At 39.9% G+C, this 12463-nt stretch overlaps 1 protein-coding gene across 1 annotated transcript in view; it reads right to left on the bottom strand.

Moving 5' to 3' along the window:
• The window catches only part of UBXN7 (UBX domain protein 7), a 32873-nt gene extending 24248 nt beyond the window's left edge, over window positions 1-8625 (bottom strand). The window contains exons 1-3 of the mRNA XM_070753199.1: window positions 8484-8625; window positions 4312-4459; window positions 2696-2763 (exon numbers count right to left, since the gene is read on the bottom strand). Coding sequence (XP_070609300.1) covers window positions 2696-2763; window positions 4312-4459; window positions 8484-8556 — 289 coding nt within the window. The 5' untranslated portion in view covers window positions 8557-8625. The remainder of the gene's footprint in view (window positions 1-2695; window positions 2764-4311; window positions 4460-8483) is intronic.
• Between the last annotated feature and the right edge of the window lie 3838 nt (window positions 8626-12463).

Raw genomic sequence — 12463 nt, 5'->3', positions numbered from 1 at the left:
AAGCTACCTTTAAATGTCAGACAAGACTGCCAATAGAAAGGCTCCTAGCTGTTATGCAAGAATAGGTACAGGACAGCTTTGCTGCTGTGAGAATGTGCTCACTGTGGGAATCCCTATGGGCTGGAATTGATGTTGGAAAGATAAGAAGTAGTTGCAACTGGGGACTGAAGGAGGATTGCTTATAGTAGCAGTGCCAATACTTCTGACCTTTGGTTTGATTAGTATTTTGGTCATTGAAGATGTCATTGAAAGTTAATGATTAATAGGTGACCTTATTTGTATCTAAACTTTAATTATTTGAAAGAGGAGGAAATCAGTTGGGCTGTCAGAGGATAAAGAAAGTTCTCAGTAGCAAACATATCTTCTTATGCATTGGGAATCCAGGTGCCATGTAGTTAGGAAGAGCTCCCCACGGAGACTGTACATTGGAAAAATCCCTATTTTATCTCTGGGGCCAACTAACCAACAGAATTTACGACAGCTTGAGATTAGAACCCATTCTCACACAAAGAATATCCTTTCTTTAACCTGAGGCTCATCATGAGGCAATTAAGTGACTGCATGAAGATTCTGTTAATTGTTTGATACAGAAGACAGGACTCTTTAAACAAACAAAAATTCTATCTATACAGTGATCCCTCGATTTTCGCGGGGGTTACGTTCCAAGACCTCCCGCGAAAGTAAAAACACCATCTGCGCATGCGCGCCCTTTTTTCCATGGCCGCGCATGCGCAGATGGTGGAGCCGGTGGCTGGGGAGGTGGATTCGCTGCCCCCACCAGCCCGATCTCCCTCCGGTGGCTGGGGAGGTGGATTCGCCGCCCCCACCAGCCCTTCCTGCTCTGAGTCAGAGCCGCGGAAACCTTCGGCTCGCCGAGGCTGCGTCTGACCCCTTCGTTTTTATTGCAGCGAAGGAGGCGAAGCAAGGCTCCAAGCTCGCCTGCCGCCGCCGCTATGCCTCCGCCGCCTCAGCCACCCCCTCTGCTCTGCAGGGACCTCGCATGCCATGATCTCCCTCTCTCGCCCTCCCCGCGCTTCTCCTCGGCGGCGGCCAAGCGGCAGACCCGAACTCTCCCGGGTCCCTCTCTATCCTATCCCCACCACCACACATACACACGCCGCCGCCGCCATCCACCCCGCCGGGTTCCCCGCTTGCTCTTCGCCTTCTCCCGCCTCCGAGGCCGACCAGCCCAAGCTGCAACCTTTAGCCGGAGGCGGACCTCGCAACCGATTCCGCACAAGGCACCAGAAACCCTTCCACTCGCGAGGGACAAGAGGCAGGCACAAAGCGGGGGCACAAGGGGAGCTGCCCGGCAGAGGTTGCTTTTTTTCTTCTCGTGGGCAAGTGGAGGGGGGGGAGAGAGAAGGAAAGAGAGAGAAGGAAAGAAAGAGATGAGAGAGCGAGGAAGAGAGTGTGAGAGAGGAAGAGAGAGAGAAATGATAGAAAAAAGGGGAGAAAAAAAGAGAAATGAGAAAATGATTGAAGCAGAGAATGACAGGAAAGAAAGAGAAAGAGACAGAGAAGTGACTCTTGGTGATGACGTATGACGTCATCGGGTGGGAAAAACCGTGGTATAGCAAAAAAACCGTGGAGTATTTTTTAATTAATATTTTTTGAAAAACCGTGGTATAGCGTTTCGCGAAAATCGAGACCGCGAAAATCGAGGGATCACTGTATACTTAAGAGTGGTGATGATGGAGGAAATATGAATAAGCAACAACCAGCGGTGAGCATGAGTGAATGAGGCATAATGAATTTGTGATACTTTTGAAAGAGAAGAATGTATAATCATTCTATCCAGTTTGCTATTACCATGCACTCCTGAAAAGAATAAACCAAACATGTGGCTCTTTCTTTCTCACTCTGGTAGAAAGACGCCAGCAAATAAAATACAGTAGTACCCCTAGATACGAGCATAATTCGTTCCATAAGCTTGTATCTCGAGGCAACTGGTACCTGGAACAAGTTGTTTTTCCCCTCTGAGATAACCAAAAGCAAGGATTCTTGCGCCACCTAGTGGACACTCGGCTCGTATCCCGAATTTCAGCTCGGAACTAGAACAGAAATGTCTCTCCCCTCGTGGCTCGTATCTTGAAATACTCGCATGTAGAGCAGCTCGTATCTAGAGGTACTACTGTACTTTGTATCCTCATTCTTTCTGTATATACTGCATGTGTCATAGATTATACATATTCAAAACAGATATAATTATAAAATCTATTCTATTATGACATGCTATTTTATGTCTGACTGCATGAAGGTATAACCTATTGCTTTGTTGGGTCATAATCTAAACAATATATCCAAAGCCCACTTATGTTAATAGACATAAATACCCCAAATTTTCCAGGCTGAATTACCATACTTTCAGAACATATACATTGTTATTTACAAATCCAGAAAAAAAATCTATTGTACATCACTTAAGCAGAAATATATATCTTCTCATCTTATTAGGAATTACAACTACAGTGATATTAAGACTCATCTACCTTAGTTTCCTATTTACAAAATAAAAGCAGTAACAGTAATGAACTAATAAAAATAATGTCAGATTATTTTAGTGGGTATTAAAAAAGTTGTCTGTTATGCATATTTTTCAGTACTATAAGATCTTACTATCTCCATTGTAAGGGCAAGGACGAATTTCTATTCATTCTTTGAAGGCCAATGCAAACATAAAAAAGAAGCTTACCACCAAATAAGGGTTCAGGTTCTACCAGAATTTCTTGTTTTTGAGGAATAGGTGCCCTCACTTCATCTCTATGAAGACAAAAAGCACATAATAGCTTGAAAATGTCAGTATTGCTTGGGTAAGAGAAAAACATATTTTTCATACCTATACTGAAACCATGCAATAGTGTTCAAACTATTACCAGGAACAACAAAAAAAGGAAGGAAATTGCTCTTGGGGATTACACAGAAAGAAAAAGTGGTCAAATGTCTGGATCTAGTCTTTACCATTTTATGTTATGAAGAAGACAAAATTTCTGCCATGTCTGCACATTTTCATTTTAATAAATCTTAAAAAGTTAAGGGTAGAATCAACCTGGCTACAATTAGTTGCAAAATATTAAAACTAGTTCTTAAATTAAACCAATATATATTCATTGGACAGCACATAAATGAGCAGTAATTCCAAATGCATCTCTGTCAACGAGCAACAAGCAATTGTTAGGAATTCCGTGGTGTCAGCTTCATTTCTACAGTTCTTAACTAAAACGATTTTACAATGCTTCCAGACTTGATGCATAGGGGAGTGAAGTTCAGCCAAGATCTGAGTATCATGTGACACATGAGCTGCCATTACTTGCCCCAGCTGACATCCTCAGCTAAGAAATGGAGATGAACTCTGACCCGTAGAGTCAGACATAATTGGAAAGGGGAAGCCTTTACATTTTACTTTTAGACTGGATGTGAGAGCATTTTGTATCTAACTATTTTCAGGTGCTATGCAGTTGAATATTGTTTAATAGAGCAAATGAGGAAAAATAAATTTTATGGAAACAAAATAATCTTCCTCGAAAAGAGACAAGATATGAATTCCAGATGGAAGTGCAGATACTGGGCAAATGGAATATTGGAATGTTATTATACAAAATACAGATAAACTACAATCAACTGCAATGACATTGGTATAATTTCAAGTCTGGCATTCGTGCAAACGGAAACATTGCCAATATTTCAATATAGGTATAAAGAACATAAAGTCATATATAACCCAAGCTCAAATTAGCAAGAAAAAAAAGATATTTATATAGAACGCAAATTCCCTAATTAAGTTTTTGATTTGTACTTCACCAGCAATTACATTAAAAATTATTTGAATAAGAAAATATTAAATAAACTATTTAGCATTCCTTATTTTGAAGCTCCCCCACTATTGCTTCCTTCAAGATTAAAGGCATTAGTCTTGTCTGCAGTAAAGTATCATCGACCTCTTAGATCCATTCACACATATCCCACTCAGCTACATAAGTCAGTCAAGTGCAAAATTTATATTGCAGGTTTATTTTTTCCCTTAGTTTCTAGCAATTCAAAAGAATCCAGATAAACTAGAATGGTGTTGCCTGAATCATTTTGCTAGAATAATTATATTGCTCACTGTTAATTTTGTTAATTGGTAGTGGTAATACAAGTGTCACAAGGGATCTGTGCTTTAAAAGTTTTGGTGACTAAACAGATAACCAGAGCAACAATAGAATAGAAGCAGCTGCATAAGAAAAACTAAGAATGTAAAAGCAAAAATATCTGAAATATACGTACAAATTTCAAAGATAATTTAATTATCCTCTTTACAACACTACGTACTCTGTATGTGGTCGCAGATTTGATACACTTGCAGAACTAGTACTGGGTTCTTCAGCAATTCCTCCCCCATCGAGGAACATAGTGACTGCCATTTCTAGATTATTGTTGCATGCTTCAAGCATATGTTTGCCTGCACTTTCAGTGGCACCTATGACGCAATGAAAACAGTATTAAGTTTCAACAAAAGCTTTAAAGGAAAGAGAAAATATATATATTAATTTAATAAAGTGAATATGAAGTATTTTTTACAATAGACTAAATATTTTTATATATTAAAAACCAACATAATCCAGTTATGCTGGATTATGCAGGAAAAACAAAATGCAACATACAGTATATGTGGTACTGTAGTAATAACTGTGAGATGAATCTTGGAGTCCAAGTGGACAACCATTTAAATATGAGACTGCAGTGTGTAGCAGTTGCCAAAAAAGACAACACAGCTGTAGGCTGCATTTAAGATCACACAAAATGTTAATACCACTTTATAATGCCTTGATAAGGCCATTCAGTTTTGGGCGCCACAATGTAAAAAATATGTGGAGACTTTACAAAAGTACAGAGAAAAGCAATAAAGATGATTAGGTTCCTGGAGGCTAATACATATGAAGAACAGTTGTAGAAACTGGGTATGTCTAGTTTAATGAAAAGAAGGTCTAGGGAAGACATGATACCAATAGTAGCATCCCAATATCTTAGGGGCTACCACAAAGAGGAAGTCAAGCTTTTTTCCAAAGCATCTGAGGATAGGACAAGAAGTAATGGATGGAAACTAATCAAGGAGAGAAGCAACCTAGAACTAAGGAGAAATTTCCTGACAGTTAGAACAATTAATCAGTGGAACAACTTGCCTCCAGAAGTTGTGAATGCTCTAACACTGAAAGTTTTTAAGATGTTGGATAAACTTTGTCTGAAGTAGTGTAAGATAGTCGGTTGGACTAGAAGACCTCCAAAGTCCCATCCAACTTTGTTATTCTATTCTACTTTATTCTGGTTTGTTACTTTTGTATTCCTAATGATTTCTGGAGAGTTCCTACAATTTTTTTCACATTGAAGTGGTGGCTATCTTTTTCTGATACGTTTTTCAACTAAGACTGAGAGATAATGACTCGCCCAAGGTCACCTACTAGTTTCTGTGTCTGAGGCCAGTCTAGAACATGATCCTTCTAATTCTATAATCTTCCCTTTTCTGGATAATGAAGTGTGTGTGTGTGTGTGTGTGTGTGTGTGTGTGTATTGCATGAGTCTGCTCAACCCCTCAAAACCCCCCTGGGACCGTTTTGTGATGATCCGATGGAAAAGAAGAAGCCCTTTCACTTCTCCTGTGATGAAGACATAAAAACAGAGTACTGACATAGGTACTTGCGTTCAAAAACAAATAAAAGGAGATGTTGCAGTATAGCATAATGTTAGAATAGGATTTATATCTGGACCTCTAGCATAAAAATACTCTGCTTACCCTGAATCTATTATAAGCCAGGATAGGACGGCGCTAACTTGCCTAGTCTGTATTCCTGGTAATTACTGGTGAAGGGAAACAAAAGGGCTCAATAAACATCTCACTGATAAAGTTTACATCACTCTGGACAGGGCGTTATATGATCATCAAAGGGGGAAATTTACATTGCCTGAAGCATACATAGGATGAGAGGGTGATTAAGGAAGATTATTTGTGATAAGGCAGAAGGCTTCAGAGAAATTAGGTGTGAGAAACATCTGCTCTTAGGAAGTGTTTCTAGGAAATTGTTTTGTGATATCTGTGGGAAAAGGAAGAACTCAAAGACATGTTTGAAGTTATGTTATTTTTGTGTATCACTTGACATGTACGTGTAATTATCCCCATTTCCTTATGTTCCCAAATAAAAAGAGATACATGGCTCTATACCATGTCACTTCACCCAGAGAGAGAATGTGTCCAAGTCTTCTTTCTAGGATTCGCGTTCGTGAGTGATCCCACACGGCTGGGTTGCACTTAGCCCCTTTTGAAGACATTGTCTTCATTAGGGACTTTGACAGCATCCACAAACCTTCTGATAAGCAAAATCAATGGAGAAGCCAGGTTCACTTAACTGTATTACTAACTTAACAACTGTAGTGATTAACTTAACAATTCTGGCAAGAAAGATTGTAAAATGAGGCAAAATTCACTTAATAAATGTCTCACTTAAAACAGAAATTTTGGGCTCAAGTGTGGCCATAAATCAAGGACTACCTGTAATCTTCACAGAACACTCCTATGCATGCTGATTCAATAATAGATCCTACCAAGTCTACTGGAATTTACTCTCAGCTAAGTATCATTCCAGGTTTCAGTCTGTGACTTTCCTATATACACAAATAACACATAAAACTCTGGGAACAATTAGAAGTCACTTATTTATATCAAAATAATTTTGAAAACTAAGAGCAGGATCAGTACATATTTTCTTACATAATGTATAATTAATGTTAATGAAATTCAAGGGCTTTTATGTTTATTTTATTCATTTCCCATCTTTATTATTTTCCCAAATAACTTAAAATGGCGAACTCACACAATACTCCTTCTCCACAACAACACTAACTACTAGTTCTCCAGCATTTCACCGAATAATATTTTCTATTCCACCAATGACATTAATTAATTGTTTGTTTGTTTGTTTGATTGATTGATTGATTTTTCTAATGCGCCCTTCTCCTAAGACTCAGGGCGGCTTACAACATGTTAGCAATAACACTTTTTAACAGAGCCAGCATATTGCTCCCACAATCCGGTTCCTCATATCAGGCACCGGATCTAGAAATTCTGCATGCACTCCAATCCTAAACCAAAGGTCCTTTCTGAAATCTGCTGACAAGCATTTGAACATCACTTACAACTCAAGAATTCAGTCAAGAAAATATGTTTCTGGTAAGAGTCATATCACATTTTAAATAAACTGAATAGGCTTTTTAAAAGATTAGGTATCTTCCTGGAGCATTTGTCTATGATGGGCTTGTACTCCTTACTGGATGAAGCCTCTTTTGAGAGCAAACAAGAAAGGGCAGTCAGTCATATTCTGCTTTTAATTCAAGAATGGATGAGACATTTGGCCTGGATCAGTTGCTGTTCGAAACAGAATATTAGATATTATTAATCTTCCTTCATCCCTCAAGACAACTGTTTTCCCTACTCCTAACCATTGTTTTCTAATAATATTCATACTTTGGGACCTTCATATAGTCACAGCGGAGGTTAAATAGAAACACAAAAATATTTTACTTTTGACAATACTAATGTCCTAGGCCAGAAGGTTCCCACAGGCCCTTTAAAATGAAATTTTGGCTTGAGTTATCTATTTATTATCTCTGCTCATTATTTTTTTTCCGATTTTACATTTACATTGCAGACACCAAGGTAAAATAGTCTGCACTATTCCTACTACTGTTTTCCCATCATTCCTATCCCCCATTTCCTCCCACTTATGACTGTATGAGTGTAACTTGTTGCTTGTATCCTTAAGATTTTTATTAATATTGTCTCCTCATTGGTTATTTGACCCCTTTGACAATCAGTAAGTGTCACGATTCTTGACAAATGTATATTTTCTTTTATGTACACTGAGAGCATATGTGTCCAATCACACTTGGCCAATAAAGAATTATATTCTATTTTAAAAGGCGAATGCCGATCCCTTTAATTTAATTTATTTATTTAATTTGTTTTGTCAAGTACATATTGGAGGTATGTAAAGATAATAATAATATTCATATACATGATACTAGTTTAAAAAAAAAAACACCAGGCAGTTTGAGAATGAAATAGGCTGGTATTTCAAGGGACGGAATTGCCAGCTGCTTCCTCACCTACCATAAACACAGCCAGCAAATCATAAGTTCTGCCTGGGAAAAATGTCCCACTGCGGTCCCCGAAGCGAAGGAGGGAGCTAGTCTTATTTCACCCTTGCCTCCACAAAAAGAATCTCCGTATAATTCCTTCCAAGGATTCCCTCCTCGAAGTTCCTCTCTTTTGCGGTTCGCTCCACGGCGTTTCTTTTCTCCCTCATCTCCGCGCCGGCCTACCGGAGCCCCTTTCTCCTTTATCTCCCGCCCCAAGACAACGTTTCGGACCCCGCGCCACCTGCCCCCTTCCCCCGTGAAGCTGCCCCGGACTCAACCCACTGGAACCTCTCCCGTGTTTTGGCGCGTCTCACCCGTGATGGCGGTGAATTGCTGAATTAACCCTTTCGTCGCTGAGGCGGCGGCAGAGCCCCCGGGCGCCGCCATCTTGCCGCCTCTCTCGCCGAACAACACTCGCCACCTACCGGTGCTAGTGCGCAGGCGTGGGTTTACCGCGCCCCAATTCCCTTGCGCGCTTTCAATTTCAATATCGAGCGTAATTGCAAGAGCCGGACGTAAAGGAAAAAGGCGCGTCGTCCTTCCCGAAATGGTAACGGGAGTCTTCGATTGCTGCCCTCTAGTGGCCGGAGGGATTCCGTTTTCGCGCTTGACCTCTCAAGCCCCTCCTCAAAAATGTTGCAGTCCTTCCCTTGTCCCGAAGCGATTTCCCGTTTACCTCACGAGGCAGTCGTTACAAATGTAATAAATCTAAATACAGTACATGTTATGTTAATATGTATCATATTAACTCAAATGTGTAGCGTCCGGTCTTCCCAACTGCGTCATTCCGTTTGATAGCGAGAGGTGAACTGGAGCTCAAATACCAGAACTTACTCAAATACCAGAACTTACCACTGACAAGACTTCTACCCTTCAAAAGGACCTTGACCATGTAGCTGAATGGTCTAACAACTGGCAACTTCAAATCTATACCAACAAATGCTCCGTCCTACACATTGGTAAAAAGAATCCGAATACTAAATTCATACTTGGTAAAACTGAACTAACAGAGGACCCTCACTCAGTCAATTTCCAATTACCTAAGTGCTAGAGCCCACTGTAACAGCATTGCCAAAAAAGCATTAAGAATTGTAAACCTAATCTTACGTAGCTTCTTCTCTAGAAACTGATTTATTAACCAGAACATACAAAACATTCGTCAGACCTATTCTAGAATATAGCTCACCTGTGTGGAATCCACACTGCATATCAGATATTAATACAATCGAAGGAGTCCAGAAATACTTCACAAGAAGAGTCCTTCACTCCTCCTCACATAACAAATTACCCTACTCCTCCAGACTTTGAATACTAAATCTAGAAAATTTACAACTATGTCGTTTCCGAACTGATGTAACTGTTCATAAAATCATACATCCTAATGTACTCCCTGTCAGTGACTACTTCACCTTTAACAACACAAGAGCACGTAATAGATACAAACTGAATGTAAATTGCTCAAAAGTTTACTGCAGAAAATACGAATTCAGCAATAGAGTGGTCACTGCCTAGAACTCATTATCAACAATTGACCTCTCCCCTTTTCTAAGAGGTCTGTAAGGGGCGTGCATAAGTGCAGTTTTGTGCCTAATGTCCCTGTCCTATTGTCTTATTATCCTTTCTATTACTATGTTCTACTTATGTTATGTTATGTTAATATGTACTATAATACTATACTTGTTTGACAAATAAAGTGAAGCTACATAGAATTCTAATGCAGAACACAGTAGTTTGCCGGTAGGAAAAGGGAGAATATCAGGCTTACCAATAACCATTTGAAACAACTGGATCGACAACTACTACAAAAGCATGAGGAAGCCCGGAGTCTGCGGAGAGGGGTGGCATAAAAATCTAATAAATTATTATTAATTATTAATATATCCTATTATCAGTGTAAAACTGAACGAGCTGCCTGAGAGCATTTAAATACTCCAATCTATCGGGACAGGGGCGGAAAAAAATCATTGAAATCTCATGTGCGCGCACCTCCATTCACGGGATTTTGCTTCCTGCGCATGCAAAGCAAAACCAAGCTGGAACGTGCACGCACATTTATTTATTTATTTATTTATTATTTGTTTGATATAGATGCCGCCCCTCTCTGAAGACTCGGAGTGGCTATTTTGGCGATTGTTTGCGCAGAAGCAAAGAATCACTGAAATCTTGCCTGTGCATCCCGAGATTTTGTTTCCTGCGCATGCACAGAAGCAAAAATATTTTGGGATGCACATGTATGCACACATGACATCTGAAAGTGCGCATGCAACTCAACTTTTGCTACCGGTGTGACCTTCTTATCCATTCTGGTAGGAACCCACTACTGTATGGAAGAGAAGCAAAACACTTAACCACTTCAGTTTAAATATTCCTCCTACTACTAAACACTGACACCTTGGACATCATTTTTGTCTGCAAAAACTGGCTGCCGATCAATTTCCCGTCACAATTCAAAGTGTTAGTTATGACCTACAAAGCCCTACATGGCATCGGACCAGAATACCTCTGAGACCGCCTTCTGTCGCATGAATCCCAGCGACCGATTAGGTCCCACAGAGTTGGCCTTTTCCAGGTCCCGTCGACTAAACAATGTCGTCTGGCAGGACCCAGGGGGAGAGCCTTCTCTGTGGCAGCCCCAACCCTCTGGAACCAACTCCCCCCCGAGATTAGGACTGCCCCCACCCTCCTCGCCTTTCATAAGTTATTAAAAACTCATCTTTGTCGCCAGGCATGGGGAAACTAACACACACCCCAATTGTCAAGGCTGGTGTATGGTTTGATTGGTTGTGTGATTATTTTATTATAGGGGTTTTAAATTGCATTTTAAAATTGGATTTGTACACTGTTTATGTTGTTGTGAGCCGCCCCGAGTCCTTGGAGAGGGGCGGCATACAAATCTAATAAATAATAATAATAATAATAATAATTATTATTATTATTATTATTATTATTATTATTAAATGCATCCCTCCCTGACTCCATCATCACAACAAGAAACTAACTTGTCTTCTGGTCCAACCATAAAACCCGCAGAGACGGCGGAGTAGCTATATTCTGCAAAAAGACACTAAACCTAAAAAATATCCAAGTTGCATACAACCTCATTCTCACTCTTCCTGAAACCATCTTTCCTTAAATAACATACTTCACTTCATACTTTGTTACAGAGCCTCAGACTACAACATCACAAATGTGAACAAATTAACCTCACTGCTAATGTGGGTAGCCTCCTGCCTATACCCCCTTACCTTTCTTGGAGACCTTAATCTACCTCTCATTAACTGGTCCCTAAATGAATGCACAACTGAACCCACCCATACAACCCTATGCAACGCTGTTATCAATCTGGGACTCAACAGTAATGAACAATACTAGACTCAACAACTGCCTTGACCTCATATTCTGCAACATTAAAAGCATAATTTATGGGCTACAAATAAAATAATGCTTTTTCAACTCTGACCACAACATTGTACACTTCAGCCTCAATCTACACCCTTGCAAGAATCACCTTAATAATGGGACATACAAGTACGACTTTTAAAAAGCCAACTATGAACTCATGGACACCGACCTCTCAACTCCTGACTGGCAAAGTCTACTCTAGCTGTAACAGTGTCAATGGTCTCTATAACATCTTCTTGCTCAAAGTCAGACTACACGTACCACTGATAACCACCATAAACAAAAAACAAACTACCCATGTCAATAAGGAAGCTACAATCCCTCAAAAAAAATCCCTCTGGCAAAAAAACAAAACAGGCTAACTTCAACTTAGTTAATTTCAAAAACTTTTTTAAAAATCGCCACCAAATAGAGGTGATATGTTCCAACTAACACAGCAGACAAGAGGAAAATCTTTGCACAAAATCCAACTGTACCTTCTACAACTTTGTAAATAAAATTCAATGACTTGAGAACCCTCCCACCACTAAAAGGACCCAACAACAAAAGAATGCTACTATGAAACAGTCTAAGCTAACCTCTTCAACACATTCTTTGGCTCAGTCTTTGTAAACAGCAACAACAATTTAATACATATAGACTTCACTGAAGACAACATTGAAAAAGCATTATGCAGCCTGAAACCTTCCCTGTCAATCAGACCAGATGGACTAGATGCATACTTCCTAAAAAAGCTTCCAGAGCCATAAATAAACCACTAAGCATCTATATTTGTCAAACTCAAGGCCTGGGAGAGCAGATCTGGGCCGCGAGGCTGTCCTGGAAACAGTGGAATGGCCCACTTTTGCCAGTGAAAACGGGTTCCCAAGCTCCATTTCTGCTGCAACCGCCA

Source organism: Erythrolamprus reginae, chromosome 5 (genome assembly GCF_031021105.1).
Source record: "Erythrolamprus reginae isolate rEryReg1 chromosome 5, rEryReg1.hap1, whole genome shotgun sequence".
NCBI classification, from domain to species: Eukaryota; Metazoa; Chordata; class Lepidosauria; order Squamata; family Dipsadidae; genus Erythrolamprus; species Erythrolamprus reginae.
Note: the sequence above shows the minus strand (reverse complement) of the source record. Positions and strands in the feature narration are given on the sequence as shown.